The sequence below is a fragment of the Lithobates pipiens genome, unplaced genomic scaffold (genome assembly GCF_037356315.1).
Source record: "Lithobates pipiens isolate NorthernLeopardFrog02 unplaced genomic scaffold, aLitPip1_a1.2 Scaffold_27, whole genome shotgun sequence".
NCBI classification, from domain to species: domain Eukaryota; kingdom Metazoa; phylum Chordata; class Amphibia; order Anura; family Ranidae; genus Lithobates; species Lithobates pipiens.
In genome coordinates, this window is record NW_027507788.1 from 25,870,989 (window position 1) to 25,894,905 (window position 23,917).

The following is a 23,917-nucleotide window of genomic DNA, read 5'->3' on the forward strand; positions in this document are numbered from 1 at the left end:
ACTAATGCCCCATAGGAATAAATGAGATGCTCTAAAATTTTACAATTGCATCCATTGCAACAATTCTTTATTGATACATTAGGGTTGGAGATCATGCTGGACTGACTCAATCACTCACAGTTTATAGGTGGGCAATGATGTGGGTAGGTAGGAAAGGTTCCCTTCCAAAGATTTGTGCCCACCTTAAAGCAGGTGGTAGTGAGCCCTATGGTGGGGCCTGGGCTGCTGCCTCAGGGTTCCGCATGTATAGAAATTGGGGGCACACTAGAGTCTCTGGCGAGGTGAGAATAGGGAAGGGTTTGGATGAGAGTTTGTTAGGTGGCTGGAGGGGACCAAAGACCTGATATCTTGGGGTGGTGGGGTGGAGGCTGGGTTGAATATCTTAGATGGCTTGTGGGTGAGCTGGTTTAAGTTTACAGCATTAGATAATTTATGGCTGGAGAGTAAATGGCATTATCGGGGACAGGGGGGCTGGAGTGTGATGGACTGGAGCATAGGCAGATGGTAGAGTTAAGAAGAGTGTTGGAGAAGAAAAATAATCTGGGGGGAGAGAAGGAGGAGGATGCAGGGAGGAAACGGGCAGCATGACCGCTGGTGGACTGGGGGAGAGAGGCCAACCACAAGCCCATCAGCGGTGGAGAAGTAAGATTGGTGCAAGGAATGGCTAATGGTACAGTTAGGGAGTGGTGACAGGTGAAATGTGGTGTGGTGGGAGTGGAGGAATGATAACGCGTTGGCTTGATTTTACATGTTTCCACCTTCAGTAAACTGTATTAGACCCACTTTCAAACTCATGTTTAATGGATACCGGGTGGTCTTCTCTATCTACTTTCCAAGATAACTGGCTATGTGGCAGGATAAAGCAGTAACACTCTAACGCATTTTGGAGGAAGCTTTAAGGTCGTAAGGCTTTGGCCGAAACACGTTGGCAGGTTACTGCTCTATCCTGTCTGTAAAGAGTTGTTCCAATGAATGTTAGCCCTTGTACACACGGTCGGAGATTTCGACAACCAAATCCGTCGGAGTAATTCCAACAGATTAATTCCGGAAGAGGTCCGGAAGTGATGTTGCATACACACGGTCGAACTAAGTTGTCGGAAAATCCGATTGTACATAACGTGATGACGTTATTTCGTTATGATGGGACTACGTTCAGGCTAGTAGCCAATAGCTTTGGCCTAGGAATTTGATCTGAGCATGCGTGGCACTTTGTCCGTCGGAGTAGGCTACACATGATCGGAGTATGTCCGATAGGAGCATTTTGTCGGAAAATTTTACCGGCAATTTAGAAAAGTTGGTCCGTCGGATATTCCGACGGAAACAGTCCGATGCAGACCACACACAGTCGGAATATCCGACAAAACGGTCCGCTAGGAAACATTCCGATGGAATCTCCGACCGTGTGTACAAGGGCTTAGAGTATCTGGCTGCATTGTATTAGAGCATATGCAAACTCAATGCAGATAGTGTCTAAGTGCCACAGACCAAAGATCATATATCCAGTCATATCCTGTTCAGTAAATGAAAAGCTCAAAAAACAAAACTAACAGGGATTCAAACTTTAGTTATGTTCAAAGTGAAAGATACCTCTTCAGACCAAGCATTAATGTAAAGAAATCAATGAAAATGTGCAACTCCTGTAAATTTCTATTTTCTTTTATTTTCTTCTTTCATCATTTTTATTTAAAATGCTTCCTAATGAACCTACCTGAAAAAATCTACAGCTATGGTCCGGTGGGAAATGGATATAGGGCAAGAGTTCACCACAGAGGAATGGTCGGATATGATTCTGAACATGCATAAATGTACACACTCCATGTCCACTAAAGAGACTGTGGTGAAAGTACACACTAGATGGTACCTGATCCCTAATAAGGTACATTTGTGTTACCCAAGTGTCTCAGAAAACTGCTTTAGAGGATGTCAAATGGAGGGTACATTCCTACATATATTTTGGAGTTGCCCCGGCCTCTGGCTGATCTGGCGCAAGGCAGCGTCAAGGGTAGCCCAGATCACAGGTTCTATTATCACACTGACCATGCCAATGTGCCTGCTGTTTGCACCACTCCCTGAGGTCCCAGCCCCAACCCAAAAATGAGCACATGCACATTTTTTGTGTCATAGTTTGGGCTATCGCTTTAAACTGGTGCTCCTCCACTGTGCCCTGGTCCCAGGTGCTCCAGAGAATTGAAACCATAAGATTAATGGAGCGTATACACCATACCATTCATGATATGATCCATATCTTTGACCGCAAATGGGCAAGTTGGGATTCTTATGGTATTTACATTGGACTTACCCTAATTTAGATACCCTTTAATAACATCTCAGATGGCACCAGATGTAGAATTTGCACAGTCAATTGCACATCTCTCTTGTGCATACTTTTTACATTTTTTTTTTTTTTCTATAGGAAAACTATTCTAAGTATTTCTAGTTAAGGTTATTATTATATTGTAAGATCCAGGAAACGGAGAAGTTACAATATTAGACACAGTAAAGCCGTATACACACAATCGGATTTTCCGACGGGAAATGTTGAATGTCAGACTGTTGGGGAAAAATCCAACCGTGTGTACGCTCCATCGGACAATTTTTGTTGGACTTTCCAGCAACAAATGTTGGCTAGCATGTCTTCAAATTTTCCGCCAACAAATGTCTGTTGTCGGATTTTCCAATCGTGTATACACAAGTCCGTCGGACAAAAGTACAAACACGCATGCTCGGAAGCAGAAGTGGTTGGCCTTGCAAACTAGCGTTTGTAATGGAGAATTAACATTTGTGATGTGCTAGATTATGAAATTTCCAAATGCAGCGCACAATTCTCCTTCTTTAATGGGATAATAGTGAAGCTGCTTTGCTGGTGATACTGATTGAGTTATTGCAAATTTCAAATCCTTTTTTTTTCTAGTGATATCAAGAATAATATTATTATGCTTTTTTTTTTTTTTTTGTTTTTTGGGCAAGTTACCACAACACCATTATCCTCTAATTTATATGATCAAAGATATAACTATATATGTTGGTGTTCCTTGTCAATTTTACATTGTATTTTTTAAAATGTAACTGCCTACTCCCAAACTGTCATTTGAAGTAAAACCCATAGCCAAGTATTATTCTACACAATTTATTTATTGTGCATTTAAAAAAAAATAGACATGCTATTTGCCAAAAGAACTTAACCAAAAAGTGCATCTATGCCTCCAAAAATATAGAAAATATACCAAATCAAATCATTATTATACCAAAAAAAAATGTCAAAGTAATAACTCCAAGGCCAATAATATATAACACGTTATCTTCTCCGATTCTGCAACATGTCTGGTTGATGAACGGCCCTTCCGAAACAAATTGAAAAATGCAAAAAGAAAAGCGCGAATCAACACTCACCAAACTTCTATTAACACGAAATTAGCAGAAGCAGCCCAAAGGGTTCCACGTAGTACAAACCACGTGGTAAAAACCATGTAGTACGTCACTACGTTCATAATTGTTGGGCAAAATTTGTGTGGCTGTGTGTATGCAAGACAAGTTTGAGTCAACACCCTTCGGACAAAATTCAACGGTTTTGTTGTCGGAAAGTCTGATCGTGTGTACGAGGCTTTACCCTCTCTAAATCTGTAAGTTGGACTGTAGAAAACTCTATATAGTCAGCTTGATACTTATACCTTTGGACTGATTCTATGCATAGTATATAGTCCTTATTGATTTATATATACAGATCATTGTGCCTTGACTATATACTGAACTTTTATTTGTATGTGCAAATTACTACTTGGATTCTAATGTTCACTGTTATACCTGTAAACGCTCAATAAAAACATTTGTATAAAAAAAATGCTCCCTAATGGTTACTTTCCTCTGTTTTTAGGGGTTGACACTCAGCAAAGCAGCGGAGTTTCTGGCCCGGGATGGACCCAATGCTTTGACTCCTCCTCCAACTACACCCGAGTGGATCAAGTTTTGCCGCCAGCTCTTTGGAGGTTTCTCCATCCTGCTGTGGATTGGAGCTATCCTCTGCTTTCTGGCCTATGGCATCCTGGCGGGTACGGAGGATGACCCCTCAAATGACAATGTGAGCACTTCTGTTATTCTTATATGTATTTTGCAAAGGTGGCTTGGGTTGGCACCATTATCCCTAAAATTACAAATGGCCAAAACAATTTCCTCAAACATGCAATTCATATACCATACATCCATTTATTGTAAAAACTTTCAAACATATGGTGTTTTTTTGCCTAACACTACTGTTTCATGTGTACAAAGAAAAATAAGCAGCCTCCTTGTAACTTTTGAGATTTTAAAGCAGAACTACACTGCACCTGAACATCGCAAAGCACTATTTAACCACTTTAATACCAGGCACTTTTACCCCCTTCCTGCCCAAGCCAATTTTCAGCTTTCAGTGTTGTTGAATGACAATTGCGCGGTCATGCAACACTGTACTCAAACGATATTTGTATCATTTTTTGAGACAGATGAAGCTTTTTTTTTTTTTGGTGGTATTTATTCACATTGGTTTTCTGTTTTGTTTTTTATTTTGTTATACAATTTTGTAAATAAGTAATTTTTCTCCTTCACTGATGTGCGCTGATGAGGCTGAATTGAGGGGCACTGATAGTCAACACTAGCATGCAGCGTTGATGGGCACTGACAGACATCACTAATAGGCACTGAAAGGCAGTACTGATAGGCACTGAAAGGCAGTACTGATGGGCACTGATTGGCATCACGGAACACTGATAGGCTTCACTGGTGGGCACTGACAGGCATTACTGATAGGCACTGAAAGGCAGTACTGATGTACACTGATTGGCATCACTGATGAGCACTGATTGGCATCACTGATGAGCACTGATTGGCTTCACTGGTGGGCACTGATTGGCTTCACTGGTGGGCACTGACAGGCATCGCTGATAGGCACTACTGATGGACACTGATTGGCATCACTGAGCACTGATTGGCTTCACTGATGGGCACTGACAGGCATCGCTGATAGGCACTACTGATGGACACTGATTGACATCATTGAGCACTGATTGGCTTCACTGGTGGGCACTGACGGGCATTAGTGTTGAGGCAGATCTCCTCTGTGAGGAAAGCCACTTATCAGCTCTCCTTTCCTCACGCACTGTCATTTGCTATTTACACTGTGATCAGCTGTGATTGGACACAGCTCATCACATGGTAAAGAGCCTACATCATAGGCTCTTTACTGGAATCGGTGATGCAGTGTGTCCGAGGGGGCACGTATGAGTGACCTGTTCTGAAGGATGTCACATGACTTCCACTCGGGAAATTGGAAAGCCCCGGCCATCATTCTGCTATAGGCCAGGCAGGAAGGTGTTTATTCATTTTTAATGTCCAAAGCAAACTTCCCCATCCATCCATGGCTCCATGTTTTATTTTGTTGAGAAATCACTTTGAAAAACACCCCCCCAGTTTCTGGTCGTGGCCATCTGGAGTAAGGGCAAATGATTACTGTAACATTTACTTCCTAAAATTCATCTGCCCTTACCACAGGCATTCAGGCAAAAGGGGGTGCTTAGCTAAAAAAAATAAAACCCTCCTGAAGACTCCTGGGATGTATGACCTCATTTGCCTACCCAAGGAAACTAGGCATGTGCGATTAGTTTCGTACAAATCTCAAATTCGTACGTATTTCCCTAAATTCGTACGTATTTCCCTAAATTCGTACGTTCGGGAGGATCCGATATACGAATTGCCATGTGTCCGAATTTTGTACGAAATACGAACTTTTGTTTACGAATCCCCAGGAGGAAGTCAGCACAGCACAGGGATGGTGGGATCCCCTCATCTAACGGAAATTCATATTTCGGATAGGAAATTCTTCAACAGAATTTCGTATTTCGGTTAAAAACCAAACTTCCATCAGCATCGACTGTCATATTGAGGTATATTTTTGCCTTTAAATTCATCGTAAAGAATGTTTGTACAAGTTAACGAACCTAACGACAATTCGTATTTCGTACGAATTGAAATTGAATTTCGGGCACGAAATACGAAGTACGAATTAATTTTAATAAGAACCATAACGGAACAGAACAAAACTAATTTCTTGACGGCGCCCATGTCTAAAGGAAGCCAGAAAGTAATTGATAAATTGAAAAAAAAGTTTAAAACAAATAAATATGATATACTTTCCTATCTATTTACTAATGCTAGCAACATAAGGATTAAGAATAGTCAATGTTGATTGAGAGCCTGAAGTTCGATTTTAGCATTGCAGTCCTTGACACTCATGTCGCAAGGGAGACGCAGAAAAGTAATGCAAGAACTATTTTTTATTTATTTATTTTTTTGTCGCTTGAACTTGAGTCACAGCAAGTTGGACGTCGCTCATTAAAATGAATGAAAATGAAAAGTGTTTTCACCTGTCATGTAACTTTCTGTGTTGTACAATGCAGCAAGTTACATGAGAAGTAGCAGCAATGTGAACCAGGGCTAAGTTTAAAAAAGTTACATTTTTTTTTTTCCAAGCAGATTTTCCATCAGCAGCTCAATGAATGAATTTTTAGTTTCTGGGATGGGTTTACTAAAGGTCAATAGACTGTGAACTCTGCAAGGACAGTTGCCCTGGAGCTAAGTAAATGAGATGAAGCTTCACTTTGCAAAGTCTACCCAATCATATTCAAGGAAAATGTAAAAATAAAAAACAGCATTTTTGCTTCCACATGATTGGATGATGGACGTCAGCAGAGCTTCCCCTGATTTACTAAGCTCTGGAGCAATTGCACTTGCAAAGTACACAGTCTTTAGTAAACCCACACCACAGATTCAGCAAAGTTAGTCATTTTGTGGCAAAATCTGTTTAGCCAGGTTACTCAACTCATTTCTAGTCAATAAGGTTAAAAAGTTTAAGCTTCAAAAATGTTATTTACTTGTTTAAAAGAGGAAGTAAACACTGATGGCTTTTACTTCCTCTTTATTTCCCTGCAAAGGTAAAGCATAATGGGCTACTATGCATCGCATAGTAGCCCATTATATGTCACTTACCTGAAAAAGAAGCCTGCGATGTACCCGCTGTCCCCACTAGCAGCTAGCGTCCATCTTCACCCCTCTTCCTTTCCGGGGGCCGCGAACTCCGGCTCTGTGACTGGGCGAAGTCATGTGACGTCACTCAAGCGCATGCGTGCGGAAACCGCCAGTCACGGCATGATCCCCTTTAGAAACAGCAGGAACTGCCTTTTCTAAAGTGCTCATGTGAGGTAGACATTGGCGCAGAGCTTTATTGTAAATATCTCCTAAACCGTATAGGTTTAGGAGATATTTCCAGCACCTACAGGTAAGCCTTAATATAGGCTTACCTGTAGGTAAAAGTGGTTGTACAGGGTGTACAACCACTTTAAGAGTACCAAATTAGACATCCCATACTAGACATGTAAAATATTCGGCTGCTTTGGATTTTATAGCGGCTTTTTTTTCGCAGTATAAAAGACTAAGATTCCATACGACCAACTTAGGAAGAACTAGGACAGTATATCTGGCTCTCGTTGGTCATTCAACATTTTGGCAGCCTGCCTGACCTCTATTGAGCCGGAAACGGAGGCTTCGGCTGGTTCCCTAATCTCCCGTTCTAGCTCTGCTCACTCATTTCTAGAGGAATTATTTTAGGAAAAATATAGAAACACCTGTTCCTAGACATCCAATAATAACTACTGGCCTTAATCTTGATTGAATGGACAACACAAACCTTGGCAATAGACCATACACATTTGTCTTCATATATTTTTGCAGTAGGACAGAACAGCTGGGCAACAGGCACAGTTTAAATCTTCATCTGGTGGTTTAATAAATTTTCGGGTCCAGCATGCCAAAATTTTCCTGGCACAGAAGGTGGGTTACTGTGGCTGTTTCTGGACTTGGGCTAATTTACCTAAATACTCTGTAAATGTTCTGAGAACAGAAATATGGCTCTGCTGTTGCCGACTTGTTCTGAAGAGACCGTGAGGTTGATTTACTAAAACTGGACAGTGCAGAATATGTGTATAGAAACCAATCGGCTTCCAGTTGTTTTTTTTTTTTTTTGTCAAAGCTTAATTGAACAAGCTAAAGTTTGAAGCTTATTGGCTACCATCCACAGCTGTGCCAGATTTTGCACCTTTTCTAATTTTAGCCAATCAACCCTATTGTCACTTTGTCTATTCAAGTGTCTGTGAAACTCCCTCTCCCCACATAAAAATATACCGATACTTACCTCTTCAGCTATCCCCTGATGCCTCTTTTCTCCAATACAGCCAGTACCAAAATACCCATTGTAGGCTGATGTCAGCGCCTGCAGGGAACTGTGGCCGCTAGACCTGTGCACTGCCAATTGGGGTAAGTCACATGCTCTTCCATTCCCTGAATTGCTGGGTATTTTCACCTTGGCTGAGATGGAGGAAAAAGTGGGGAATTGTCCTGAGTATCAGTGGGTTAAGAGTAGTAACGAGCTAAGGTTCATGCTCAACCTGCTAGAGGCTGTCACATGATGGTATAAGCTGGCTCGTCAGAAGGGATCTTTTCACTATTGCTTAAATAGGTGTTCAGTAAGGTTGACATCAGGGCTTTGTACAAGCCACTTGCATTCTGCCACACCAAATTCATCAAACCAACCGTTATGTTGAATGAAAAGACCAGGCTTCATCCCACTGTCACTTGGCCTTAAATGGTGTTCAGTGGCCTACACAGAACCCTGACATCAACCCTACTTAAGTTCCTCCACACCAAACTCATCAAACCATGTTACTTACTATATGTTGGATGAGAAGACCCGGCTTCATCCCACTGTCACTTGGCCTTACATGGGCGTCCAGTGGCCTACACAGAACCCTAACCTCAACCCTAATGAACACCCATTTAAGGTAAAGTGAAGGTGGGATGAAGCCAAGGCTTCTCATCCAACATGATTAACATAAACACATGGTTTGATGAGTTTGGTGTGGAGAAACTTCAGTGGCCTACACAGAACCCTGACCTCAACCCTACTGAAGTTCCTCCACACCAAACTAATCAAACCATGTATTTATGTTAATCATGTTGGATGAGAAGACCTAGCTTCATCCCACTGTCACTTTGCCTTAAGTGGTGATTTAGTAGGGTTGAGGTCATGGTTCTGTGTAGGCCACTCAAGTTCCTCCACACCAAACTCATCAAATCTTGCTTTTTTGGAGATATTATATTATATACAGTATGGCTTATTACGTTTAGAACAGAAATGAATCTTCTCCAAACCGTTGCCACAAGTTTGGAAGAATGTAATCTTCTAAAATGCCTTTTTTTACTGCAGTAACAGTATCCTTCACTGGAAACACCTGAACCCAGTCATTTGGGGGCTCCACATTTTCTTGGTCATATTCTCTGGGCCATTACTCTCCAAATCCAGTTTTTTTCACCATCTTTATAATTTAATTGTTTGCATTCAAATGGAGATAACTATTATTATTGTGAACAATGGTTAAGATAGCCAATGATGCTAATTAATTTTCCCATGTAATCTTGCAGCTACCCAATTTTAATAACTCATTGCTGCAAGGAGTAGAAATTGAATGCTAAACAGATTAAGTATGTGGATCCCTATGGTGTAAACTTACACAAGTAGCATGTAGTTGGTATTAATGTCACTCAAATCCTGTGCAAATGATTGCAGCTACATGATAGTGCATGCAACTTGCACAGGTGCCCTTTGCTCCTTCTGTTTAGCAAGCAATTCCACTTTTTGCAATTATTTGCTAGCAATTTTGGAAGCATGATTGCGTTACTAGAAATCTCCAGCCCAATGCACACAAGCAGATGGATTAGGCATGCTGACATAACTGAACATTTGTAAATTGCAAGTCAAATAATAAACCTGACTTTTCTGGTTGGACACCTTTTGATGCATTTCATGTGCAATCGTAAACTCTGTTCCAAGGATAGTGATGTATAAAGCTTATTGACATTTTGCCATTTCTCTTTCAGCTGTATCTGGGTATCGTGTTGGCTGCAGTCGTCATCATCACCGGTTGCTTTTCCTACTACCAAGAGGCCAAGAGCTCGAAGATCATGGAGTCCTTCAAAAACATGGTGCCCCAGGTGAGTACGATGGTATCTAGCTCCCGTAGCTCATGCTTGCTACCCTTCCACATCTAAACGCTTGCAGTAATCAATGATGTGATACTGAATGTGTGTTATTTGTACTTTTTTTTGCACTGACAGTCTTTTCATTCATGTTGACTTTCATTTCTGGATGTTACTTGTTATGAAGGGCTCTTATAACTTTACAAAAGTTGGTCGCTTTAGCTTCACCAAAATGAATCCTATATCAGCTTAAGGGGTCAGTATCTGGATTTTACGGCACAAACCTGCATTTCACATACTAGTTTGACCTTTTTTCACTCTGGGGTGTTCTGTAGTCCTTTGCAGGAAACTAGAAAAATGTAGAGGGGCTCTTCCACCAGTTCCCTGAACCTTTTATAGTAAAAATTCAGGGCCTGTCATTGTTGACATCCTTCTGACATTGGCTGGTTGGCTGTTATGCAGACCCCTAGCTTTAATGTCATCACTGACCTGCAAGTATGCATATCTGAAAAATCTGACGTGATTTTTGATGTGATATTCAGCTTTGTACGTCTTTGTTCATTTTTCATTATTATTTATTGTAATAAATTAACAAATTTATAGTTTTCCTACCAGAGGGAGCTCTATATTTGACATAGTCCCCCCCATCTACCTGTAGAGATATCAGATGCACAGAGCATAGTTTTCAATGACTCTGCAAAATAATAGATTTGCATGTTGGGAAGGAGCAGTAAAGCACAACCATTGTGTAGCACACAAAGCAAAAAGCAAGGTCCCTAAAGACATTGGTGAGTTTGGGGTGGAGGAACTTGACTGGCCTGCACAGAGTCTTGACCCCCAACCCAATAGAACACCTTTTGGGTTGAATTAGAGTTGATACTATGAGCCAGGCCTTCTCGTGCAACATCAGTGTCTGACCTCACAGAGGTGCTTCTGGAAGAATGGTCAAACATTCCCATAGACACACTCCTAAACCTTGTGGATGGCCTTCCCAGAAGAGTTGAAGCTGTTATAGCTGCAAAGGGGGGGCCAACTCAATATTGAACCCTACGGACTTAGCCCCTGTACACACGGTCGGACATTCTGCCAACCAAATCCGTTGGCTTTTGTCCGACGGATTGTGTCCGAAACTGTTGCATACACACGGTCGGACCAAGTTGTCGGAAAATCCGATTGTTCAGAACGTGATGACGTTATTTCGTTACGACGGGACTACGTTCACGCTAGTAGCCAATAGCTTTGATGTAGGAATTTGATCTGAGCATGCGTCGCACTTTGTCCGATCAAAATTCTCTACACATGATCGGAGTATGTCCGGACCAGTTTGTCGGAAAATATTTCCAACAAGTTGGAAAATTGGGTCCGACGGATATTCTGACGGAAACAGTCCAGACCACACACAGTCGGATTATCCGACAACACAGTCCGATAGGACACATTCCGACGGATTCTCTGACCGTGTGTACAAGGGCTAAGACTGGGATGCCATTGAAGTTCATTTGGTAAAATAGTGTATGTATGTGTATGTGTGTGTGTGTGTATATGTGTATATGTGTATATGTGTATATATGTATATATATATATATATATATATATATATATATATATATATATATATATATATATATATATATATATATATATATATACATATATATATATATATATATGTACAGTGGTGTGAAAAAGTGTTTGCCCCCTTCCTCATTTCCTGTTCCTTTGCATGTTTGTCACACTTAAGTGTTTCGGAACATCAAACCAATTTAAACAATAGTCAAGGACAACACAAGTAAACATAAAATGCAATTTGTAAATGAAGGTGTTTATTATTAAAGGTGAAAAAAAATCCAAATCATCATGGCCTTGTGTGAAAAAGTGATTGCCCCCTAAACCTAATAACTGGTTGAGCCACCCTTAGCAGCAACAACTGCAACCAAGCGTTTGCGATTAGGTGCAATGAGGCTTTTACAGCGTCCTGGAGGAATTTTGGCCCACTCATCTTTGCAGAATTGTCCTAATTCAGTTACATTAGAGGGTTTTCGAGCATGAACGGTCTTTTTAAGGTCATACCACAACATCTCAATAGGATTCAGGTCAGGACTTTGGCTAGGCCACTCCAAAGTCTTCATTTTGTTTTTCTTCAGCCATTCGGTGGTGGACTTGCTGGTGTGTTTAGGATCATTGTCCTGCTGCAGAACCCAAGTTCGTTTCAGCTTGAGTACACGAACAGATGGTCGGACATTCTCCTTCAGGATCTCTTGGTAGACAGCAGAATTCATAGTTCCTTTTATCACGGCAAGTCTTCCAGGTCCTGAAGCAGCAAAACAGCCCCAGACCATCACACTACCACCACCATATTTTACTGTTGGTATAATGTTCTTTTTATGAAATGCAGTGTTCCTTCTACGCCAGATATACTTGGACACACACCTTCCAAAGAGTTCCACTTTTGTCTCATCGGTCCACAGAATGTTGTCCCAAAAGTCTTGGGGATCATCAAGATGTGTTGTGGAGAAATTGAGACGAGCTTTGATGTTCTTTTTGCTCAGCAGTGGTTTTCTCCTTGGAACTCTGCCATGCAGGCCATTTTTGCCCAGTCTTTTCCTGATGGTGGAGGCATGAACGCTGACCTTAACTGAGGCAAGTGAGGCCTGCAGTTCCTTGGACGTTGTTGTGGGGTCTTTTGTGACCTCTTGGATGAGTCGTCGCTGCGCTCTTGGGGTAATTTTGGGCGGCCGGCCACTCCTGGGAAGGTTCACCACTGTTCCATGTCTTCGCCATTTGTGGATAATGGCTCTCACTGTGGTTCGCTGGATTCCCAAAGCTTTGGAAATGGCTTTATAAACCTTTCCAGACTGATAGATCTCAATTACTTTCTTTCTCAATTGTTCCTGAATTTCTTTGGGTCTCGGCATGATGTGTAGCTTTTAAGGATCTTCTGGTGGACCTTACTGTGTCAAGCAGCTCCTATTTAAGTGATGCCTTGATTGTGAACAGGTGTGGCAATAATCAGGCCTGGGTGTGGCTAGAGAAATTGAACTCAGGTGTGGACAACCACAGTTATAGTATGTTTTAACAAGGGGGGCAATCACTTTTTCACACAGGGCCATGATGGTTTGGATTTTTTTTCACCTTTAATAATAAACACCTTCATTTACAAATTGCATTTTGTGTTTACTTGTGTTGTCCTTGACTATTGTTTAAATTGGTTTGATGTTCCGAAACACTTAAGTGTGACAAACATGCAAAGGAACAGGAAATGAGGAAGGGGGCAAACACTTTTTCACACCACTGTATGTATGTATGTGTATATATATATATGTATATGTGTGTGTGTGTGTGTGTGTGTGTGTGTGTATATATATATATATATATATATATATATATATATATATATATATATATATATATAAATAATGTGTTTGTTTGTATGCGTGTGTGTGTATATATGCGTGTGTTTGTGAGTATATGTGTTTGTATGTGTGTGTGTATGTGAGTATATATGCATGCGTGTGTTAGTATGTCTGTCTGTGTGTGTGTTTGTATTTGAGTATGTGTATGTGTGTGTGTGTATGTAAGTATATGTGTGTGTGTTTGTATTTGAGTATATGTGTTTGTGTAATGTGTATGTAAGTATATATGTTTGTGTGTGTGTGTAAAAAAAATATATATATATATCTGTGTGTGTGTGTGTCTGTATTGTGTATGTGACTATGTATGTTTGTGTGTATCTGAGTATATATGTATGTGAGTGTGTATGTGTATGTGTGTATATATATATATATATATATATATATATAATATATATATATAAATATATATAGTGTGTGTGTGTGTATGAATGTTTTTTTTATATATAAATATAGGGTATTGTACATGTATTAATAAATGAACGTGGATTTGCAGACACTGATTTATTCATGGTTAAGAATAAATACTCTCATGCCTTAGCTTTGTGAATTGAGCCTTATGTGTTTTTTGCCTTTTGAACATTGTTTTCACCATTTACCTTTATACCTTTTTAACTGCCAGCAAGCTTTAGTCATCCGAGAAGGAGAGAAGATGCAGCTGAATGCGGAGGAGGTGGTGGTGGGTGACCTGGTGGAGGTTAAAGGTGGAGACAGAGTACCAGCTGACCTGAGGATCATCTCTGCCCATGGGTGCAAAGTAAGTTTTATTGGTCAGGTGGATGTTCTAGTGTATTTCAGCACATTTTGAGTAATTATTGTAATCTGTACCTTAACTTCCAGTCTCAATGTTTCAGCAATAGAGATACTGATGCATTTCGCCCAATAAGACAGCAATGCCCATTAGGTAGTGATTCTGGCAAAATAGGCTAGATTGGGTGGAAGCTGATCAACTTGTGCCGGCATGTTTGTGTGTAGTGGGAGGAAACTCGTATGCATAGGAAATACAGTATATGCAAACTCCATGCATCCATATAGCATATACAGTGCCTGCCAGCAGCTTCAGGCTCCTTTCAGCTGAAGATCACATGATTAATGGGCGATGCTCAGGCAAATCGATCCAGCTAGAGAGTATGGGGCTGCTGACAGATAAGTATAACATAGCATATTAATAAAGGGAAAACCAAAACTGCGCTATAGGGAATTAAAAACCTGAACCAAAAAAAATGAGCAGTGATTCTCCTGTATGACATAAATCACAGTATAGCACATATAAAAGAAATTAGAATTGCGCTAAAAATTATAATTCTATAAATCAGTCCATCAAATATAGAAGCATAACATCCTTCTAAAAGTCCACTGATTGTAACTAGGAGCCTTGAAGATTCCCGATGATAGAAACCGCCATCAGTCACCCTATGTGATGAGTCCGCCACCAAATAGTAAGGTTTGCTTCTTAACAGCTCCAGGGGATCAAACGCATTTGGCTTATACCCAGCCTGGGTCTTTCTCCCAACGAAATCATTCCCCCATTCACAGGGTGCCACTCACTCACTCACATGGTTGGATGAATGTTTTTTAAACCGTAAAAAACAAAAGCTCCATATGGTGTTAAACCTTTTATAACGTTTATAAAGTAAAGTAATTTGCATTTACATGTTATAAGCAAAATGAAAGCCTTAAGTCTGGTGTGCTAGCCGGTGCATAACCAGAGCAAACCCGTCCTTCTGGGACACATAGGTGACATCAGCACGTCGCTCCTCCCTACGTGTTTCGTCAGACATGATGTCATCCAGGGGGCACCTTTTATAAGAATGTTATGTTTCTATATTTGATGGACTGATTTAATTAAATTTTTTGCGTAATTCTAATTCCTTTTACATAACATAGCATATATCATCATCTTAGTTGTGTGTGTGCGTTTGGGGAGGGGGCTTTCCCGACAAAAATGCACAATAAATGGGGATCATTTATCAAAGTGTCTGGGAGCAGAAATGACTTGTCTTGCTGCAACCCAACCATTTTTGAAAATGATCCAGGGAACAGAAGAGGCGACATTATTGGTCATAATGAATTAGTCTACTCTTATTTTGGACATATGTGAGATGTTTTCATGAACAAACTATTTCTGTTTATTATTTTAAATTGAATTGAACTTTCAGCTTAAATCATCCACAATTTATTACATTACTGGTGGGTGATTGAAAACAAAAAGGTGTGTTTTTTTTATTTTTTCACAAAACAGCCAGTAGAAAGACCTATTTCCTGCCAGCATGCTGCAAGAGAAGTATCCTTGTCCTTAAAGTGGAAGCAGTGGTCTCTCTCCAGAGGTCTAGCTCTGCATTCAGCTAAACTCATGCCTCCTGCTGACTGGTGAGCTCCAGCTGTAGCAGGTCAGATCTCTAGATTTCCCAGAGTTACCCAGATTGTCCCTGATGTAGAATTAGGAGATCTTCCCTGATAATGGTTCAATGTATCACGGTTAAACTGAGTGCCAGGACAAGGTCATTCAGCACTCAGGGCAAAGGTGTCAAACTGCCCCCCCCCCCCACCCTAGCAATGCCGCTGTCAGTACTCCTGTCAGCCTTGTAAGAGAAGCAACTGGCACAGGGCGCTGCCTATCCCTGCAATAAATCATTGCGCCCAGGGCAGCCGCTCCTCCTGCCCACCCCTTGTCCCAGCCCTGGTTATACTATACTAGAGTTGTCCCGATACCGATACTAGTATCAGTATTGGGACCGATACCGAGCATTTCTGCAAGTACTTGTACTCGCACAAATGCGCTCGATGCCTAGTCCGATACCTGGGAATGTGGCAGAACCGGAAGTCAGCAAGTGGAGCGGAAAGTGAGTCAACAGGCTGGCAGCAGTGGACGTGGGGTAAACAAGCTGGGGCAGGGTGGCAGCCGCATATTCTGTCGAAATCGGAGAATGGAGCCGTCACATTCGGTAAAGGAAGTGACGTTCCGTGTCTCCCTCGGAAGGTTAATCACGCGTTTTGCATCCAATCATGCGTCTTCAGGAAACTTCCTGAAGATGCATGATTGGATGCGAAACACGTAGAGGCTTCTGGGTAACGCTGATGTCATGTCCTGTACCGGACCCACACAAGATCGAGGCTTGCAACGCATGCTGGTTCCTGGAGACGACAAGCCTTAAACAGATCGCTGGAAGGACTCCGTGCCGGTCTATAGGCACTATACTTTGTGAGTGCAATGCTGTTATATATTTTTAAAGAAATAGAGTGCAAGAATGTTGTGCAATGATGGCCATTTGTTTCCTATGAGTTTTAAAGATCCCCATAAAGTGAAAAAATTAGGGAATGAATACTGAGATACCGGTTGGGAAACCCCGAGACATATTCTAATGAGGAGTGGCTGATCCAGGCTTAAATCAAGGCTTTTTTAATATTGATCTCTGGTGAGTGTTCACTTTGGAAGGTGGTGCTGTATCTCGGATTGGTGGAAGTTTAACACGGATCTAGATTTGTGTAAGGTTTAATCACCCATCTTTGAAGACAAGCACTGGGACTTTCTTTTCTTTATATATATATATAAATAATAATACATATAATAATAATACAACATAAGAGCTTTTAGAAAATGTTTAACCATTGGCTTATTTCTGCTCTTCTTCTTGTTCTAGAATTCAGTTCCTCCTGCAAACCTTCTTCTTTCCTTTCTCACGTTGTCTTTTTCTTTCTCTTGTTCCTCTATCCACCTTTTCCTCCTTGCAGGTAGATAACTCCTCCTTGACGGGTGAATCTGAGCCCCAGACAAGGTCACCGGACTGCACACATGACAACCCTCTAGAGACAAGAAATGTCACCTTCTTCTCCACCAACTGTGTAGAAGGTAACATTACACTGAAGGAAGTGACAGAATATCTAAACCCACAAAAAATATATATTTAATATATTACAATGCACCATTCCTTAGATGCAGTGGATGCATTTGTTTTTGTTTTTTCGGGCTAAATCCATTTTCAGCAAGTACAGAAGATACTGTTGATCCTACCAGCAAATGTAGTGCCATTTCCTAAAAGCCAAAAGCCTAGAGAATGTCATGTGTATTCAGGGGCGGACTGACCATTGGGCCACTCAGGCACTGCCCGAGGGCCCCATGCCACTAGGGGGCCCCATCAGGGTTGCCAGCCTCAGTAAAACCAGGGACAGTATTTAAAAATGTGTGTTTTTTTTTTTTGTTTTGTTTTTTACATCTGTCTCTGAAATGTCCCTTACCGACATCCTTTTGGTCTAAAAATCCTGAGATTATAGCTGCCCCACCTCTCCAGTACCTTCTCAGCCAATAGAAACATGTCTGTGTATACTGTGTGATTGTATACACTGTGTGTGTGTGTGTGTATTTGTGTATACTGTCTGGTCCCATAATCTCCTATTGCCCAGGGGCCTCATGAGTTGTCAGTCCGCCCCTGTGTGTATTCCTTGTCTTCTGTAAACTTCTAATGTCCTCACCTCGATGTACTGGAGATGAATAGAAGAATTCCTATTTGTAGTCTGAATCACTTGAGCAGCCTGAGTGTTAACTACACCTCCATCCATAGATAAGTGGAAGAGTGATTGTAGCCACTCTAGGGCAGGCAGTGTGTTATTCACAGGTGTATCAAGTGAAAACAAAGGGGAAAAAAAGCTGAAAATAGAAAATGAATGCAGCTACCACATCTGATGACCGATAAACTAATATATAAAATTTTAGTTTTTGGGTTTAAATAACATTTTAATGATTGTGGTTCACTTTGGCCATAGGAATAGTTCAAGAGGGCCATAATGCATAGTCACAAGTTTCCCTCAAACACTGTTGTGGATTATAATGTAATACATGTAAAAATGTAAGTGGCTACCAACGGTAGGACCAATGCCTATAGGTTATTAACTTATTTAAGGTTCCAACCTAGGAGTGTTCAAATGCCATCCTTGTAAATTAAATCCAACACTCCCCTAGAAAAGCCAGTTTTTTATTGCTATCTGGGTCCTCGTTACGGAGATTCGCCCTCTCTATGTGTCCTGTTTACCATTATCATCCAAAGTGAAAGTAAAAGAAACCCCAAATTTTGGGTTGTTTAGAGAAAAGTAAGACACTAGTTCTGGTCACCTGGGGGTCCCCAAGGAATTCCCTTAATTTGCAAGGCTTTCCTCTGACTTCCTGTTTTGGCTATGGGACAGAAAGTGAAGGTAAATCTCCCCCTTGGGATACAGATGGCATGAAATAAACTGAAAGGGATTATAACCCTCCCTTGCTCCTAAATAGAAAAAAAAAGTTTTGCCTATAGTCCCACCTTACGTAAGCTGGAGGGTTCTCAACTCCAGTGAAGTTCCCCACTGCAGTTCTGAATTGCTGTTAAATGTTAAGTGACTATGAAACCTGGGAACACATTGATAATGGTAATAATCCCAAAGAAGTACAAGTCCAAAGGGATGACCGGCTGCCCCATGTTGACCAATCTAAATAGTAGCAATAGTCCTTTTTTTATAGTTTTTTAAGGATCTATTAATGTATAACCCAGAGATTAAAGTTACATAGTCGGTGAGGTTGAAAAAAGAAACAAGACCATCAATTCCATATTCATCTACCATGTAAGAAAGATATATTATATTATACAGTAGGTTCACTGATTTTATTACTTTTCAGGGACAGCCCGTGGAGTGGTCATTGCCACAGGGGACAGAACTGTGATGGGTCGTATTGCCACCCTAGCTTCTGGTTTGGAAGTTGGGAAGACCCCAATTGCTAAGGAAATTGAGCACTTTATCCATCTGATCACTGGTGTGGCTGTGTTCCTGGGCCTCTCCTTCTTTATCCTCTCGCTCATCTTGGGTTACTCTTGGCTGGAAGCCGTCATCTTTCTCATTGGAATCATTGTGGCCAACGTACCAGAGGGACTTTTGGCCACTGTCACTGTGAGTAATAAAAAAAACTGCTACAGGTTTAGAGAAGTATCTGTGTTTGTTCAGGTTGCAAATTATTGGATTTAAAAAATAATTCCACGTATGGTATTATTTTACATAGGTATATTGATTCAGCATGGACTAATATATCAATGTAAATATCATACCTGGCTGATACCCCTGAAAGCTGGAAATCACTCAAGTAGACACACTTGCTCCAGTGATCTCCACTTGCTTCCGGGTTCTGTGCTGAGCAGTCAGCCTGATACACGGCACGGGCGCCATTCAGAGAATGCTTTGCAAAAGCAGTGGTCTTCAAACTGCGGCCGGGGGCCAGATGCAGCCTTTGCTTGCCTTTGTCCGGCCCTTGGGGCACATTTTGCCAACTGACATCAACAATGGGGTACCATTTGTCCCATTGACACCAACAATGGGGCACTATTCCTCCCAATAATACCAACTATAGGGCGCTATTTCTCCACCTCATACCAAATGTGGTGATGTTTACTCCCACTGATGTCAGGACAATTTCCACTCCAGCTGGCCATAGTCCGGCCCCCCTAAAGTCTGAAGGACAATAAACTGGCCCTTTGTATAGAAAGTTTGGAGACCCCTGTTCTAAAGGCATGAAAAGCGTTCTCTAATTTAGGCAAGGTGGAAAGCATGGCCCTGCCTCGTCCAATCCTGGAATTGTTCTTTAACTACAGTATCTCACAAAAGTGAGTACACCTCTCACATTTTTGTAAATTTTATTATATCTTTTCATGTGACAACACTGAAGAAATTACACTTTGCTACAATATAAAGTAGTGAGTGTACAGCTTGTATAACAGTGTCAATTTTCTGTCCCCTCAAAATAACTCAACACACAGCTATTAATGTCTAAACTGCTGGCAACAAAAGCAAGTACACCCCTAAGTAAAAAATGTCCAAATTGGGCCCAATTCGCTATTTTACCTCCCCGGTATCATGTGACTCATTAGTGTTACAATGTCTCAGGTGTGAATGTGGAGCAGGTGTGTAAAATTTGGTGTTATCGCTCTCACTCTCTTACTGGTCACTGGAAGTTCAACATGGCACCTCATGGCAAAGAACTGTCTGAGGATCTGAAAAAACTAATTGTTGCTCTACATAAATAAGATTGCCAAGACCCTGAAACTGAGCTGCAGCAGGGTGGCCAAGACCATACAGCGGTTTAACAGGACAGGTTCCACTCAGAACAGGCCTCGCCATGGTAGACCAAAGAAGTTGAGTGCACATGCTCAGCATCCTATCCAGAGGTTGTGTTTGGGAAATAGACATATGGGTGCTGCCAGCATTGCTGCAGAGGTTGAAGGGGTGTGTGTGTGTGGGGGGGGGGGGGGGGGTGACAGCCTGTCAGTGCTCAGACCATACACCGCACACTGCATCAAATTGGTCTGCATGGCTGTAATCCCAGAAGGAAGCCTCTTCTAAAGATGTTGCACAAGAAAGCCCGCAAACAGTTTGCTGAAGACAAACAGACTAAGGACAAGGATTACTGGAACCATGTCCTGTGGTCTGATGAGACCAAGATAAACGTATTTGGTTCTGATGGTGTCAATCGTGTTTGGCAGAAACCAGGTAAGGCGTACAAAAACAAGTGTGTCTTTCCTACAATCAAGCATGGTGGTGGGAGTGTCATGATCTGGGGCTGCATGAGTGCTGCCGACACTGGGGAGCTACACTTCATTGAGGGAACCATGAATGCCAACATGTACTGTGACATACTGAAGCAGAGCATGATCCCCTCCCTTCAGAGACTGGGTCGCAGGGCAGTATTCCAACATGATATCGACCCCAAACACACCTCCAGGATAACCCCTGCCTTGCTAAAGAAGCTGAGGGTAAGATGATTTACTGGCTAAGCATGTCTCCAGACCTAAACCCTATTGAGCATCCTCAAATGGAAAGTGGAGGAGTGCAATGTCTCTAACATCCACCATCTCCGTGATATCATCATGGAGGAGTGGAAGAGGACTACACTGGCAACCTGTGAAGCTCTGGTGAACTCCATGCCAAAGAGGGTTAAGGTAGTGCTGGAAAATAATGGTGGCCACACAAAATATTGACACTTTGGGCCCAATTTGGACATTTTCACTTAGAGGTGTAGGGTTGCATTAATACCATTTTTATCGGCGAGTACAGAGAACTTTTGGCCAAGTACCCTGCTGATGTCGAAGTACCGATACCTTTTGCGGTGCAATTTGAGCCCATTCAAAATGAATGGGCTCAAATCACACTGCAAAGAATCGCATTAAATTTGAACAGGAATACGCAAGCGCAATTGTCAGTTAAAGCGACGCAGTGCCGAATCACAAAAAGGGGCTTGGTCCTTTTAGCTGGAAAATGGCCCGGGGCTTAAATGGTTAAGAATATATGCACTACTTACAAATATTCTGGCTAGTAAAGTGGAGTTTGTGTCTTAACTTTGCATTAGGCTCTTTTGAGTGACATTTTGGTGGTTTTGCTATGATGTCATATATCATAGATTACAGGCAGTCCCCCAGGTTACGAACATCTGAGTTACGAACGACTCCTACTTACGAACGGAGGTGGCATGAGGTCACTGCTGGCTGCTTGTGCTCCACACTGGTCCCGGGTACAGCTGAGCAACCTCATGCAGTGCTCGACACATCCCACACTGCAGTACTGCATGGCCACAAGAGCCCCAAATAACATGACTGCATGAGTGAGCACCCGGAACATCCCACAATACTGCACAGGCTGGAGTTACACTTAGAAATGTACTGTTTCGACTTGCAAACAAATTCAACTTGAGAACAAACCTACAGTCCCTAACTTGTTCGTAACCCAGGGACCGCCTGTACTGTCATGAACTACATTTATGAGAGGAAGCCATAACTGTTATTCTCTTACTTTCACAGGTATGCCTAACCCTAACCGCCAAACGAATGGCTCGCAAAAATTGCCTTGTGAAGAACTTGGAAGCTGTAGAAACCCTGGGGTCTACATCGACCATCTGCTCTGATAAGACCGGAACACTGACACAAAACCGTATGACGGTAGCACACATGTGGTTCGATAACCAGATCCATGAGGCGGACACCACAGAGGACCAGTCAGGTCTGGGAGTCTTGGGCAGCACTGATCCCTTCTACACTGTAACCCAGCCTTTCTCAACTTTTTTACCTTTTAACCCTTGAAATAACTTTCTGGTCTCAGGGAACCCTTAGGCCGCGTACACACGCGGGGACTGTTCGCTCAACTTTGTCCGTCAAACAGTTTCAGCGGACAGTCCGCTCAAAATTAGCATGGACGGACTTGCCCACACACGACGAACGAACAGTCCGCTGAAACCGTGCGCGATGACGTGAACGGCAGGTACGACGGGACGAAAAATACGATGTCCTATACACTGCAATGCAAACTTCGGCGTGTAAATCCTTTCTAAGCATGCGCGGAACTTAGTTTGACGAACAAGCCTACACACGAGGGGACTGTTCGCTGAAACTCTGTTTCAGCGGACAGTTTTTCGGAATTTCCGAAAAACTTTGTTCAGCAGACTGTCCGCTGAAACTGTCCGCTGAAAGCCCACACACGAGCGGACTGTCCGCCGAAACACTGTTCAGCGGACAAAGTTGAGCGAACAGTCCCCGCGTGTGTACGCGGCCTTAGTAATAAGTAGTGTTGGGTGAACAGTTCCCCCGAGTATGAGTTTGGGCCTAACATTTGCCTGTTTGGCCATTCACCCAACACCCAAATTTGCAGGGTGTTCGACCCACCGAATACCCTGTAATGAACTGAGCGCTGCACCATGCATTCTGTGCCCTGATTGGGCAAAGCTTAGTGTAAAGCTGGTTGTTAAGAAATGTGTCCGTGAAGCCGGCCGTGGCGTCCTTAACAACTGATAAGTCATCAGCTGTCAATGGCTTTCCCCGCTGATAGCTGAATGAAAAAAGTGGTTAAACCACCCCAAATGTTTCAAAAAATGGCGTGGGGTCCCCCCCAAATCCATACCAGACCCTCATCTGTGCATGCAACCTGGCAGGTCAAGAAAGCTGGGGTCATTTGAGCACTCCCCCGAACCATACCAGGCCACATGCCCCCCCCACCCAAAGCACCTTATCCCCATGTTGATGGACGAGGGCCTCATCCCCACAACCGTGGTTGATGGTTGTAGGGGTCTGCAGGCAGGGGGCTTATAGGATCCCACCCCCCCCCCCCCCATGTTTTTTAATAAAGGATTTGTTACAAACTCCTGTTTTTATTTATTTTTTGTACACTTTTTAGATGAATGGGTAGGGGTACTATGTACCCAATACTCATTCACATGGAGGGCTAGGGGGCTTCCAGATTCTGATACGCCCCCCACCCATAGACCTCCACAACCACTGGCCACGTTTGTGGGGATGAATCCCTTGTTTCCATCAACATAGGGACAAGGTGTTTTGGAGTGAGGGGAGCAGAGCCCCCTCTGCCCTAAAAGCACCCATCCCCAATGTTGAGGGCATGTGACCTGGTATCATTCAGGGGAGGGGGGAGCACTCGTCTACCCTCTTTCATGA

General features: G+C 42.3%; 1 protein-coding gene across 1 annotated transcript in view; it reads left to right on the forward strand.

Annotated features, from left to right (window-relative positions):
- The window catches only part of ATP1A3 (ATPase Na+/K+ transporting subunit alpha 3), a 116,747-nt gene that overhangs the window by 64,067 nt on the left and 28,763 nt on the right, over positions 1-23,917 (forward strand). The window contains exons 4-9 of the mRNA XM_077456651.1: positions 3,872-4,075; positions 9,961-10,074; positions 14,092-14,226; positions 17,202-17,319; positions 19,114-19,382; positions 22,277-22,475. Coding sequence (XP_077312777.1) covers positions 3,872-4,075; positions 9,961-10,074; positions 14,092-14,226; positions 17,202-17,319; positions 19,114-19,382; positions 22,277-22,475 — 1,039 coding nt within the window. The remainder of the gene's footprint in view (positions 1-3,871; positions 4,076-9,960; positions 10,075-14,091; positions 14,227-17,201; positions 17,320-19,113; positions 19,383-22,276; positions 22,476-23,917) is intronic.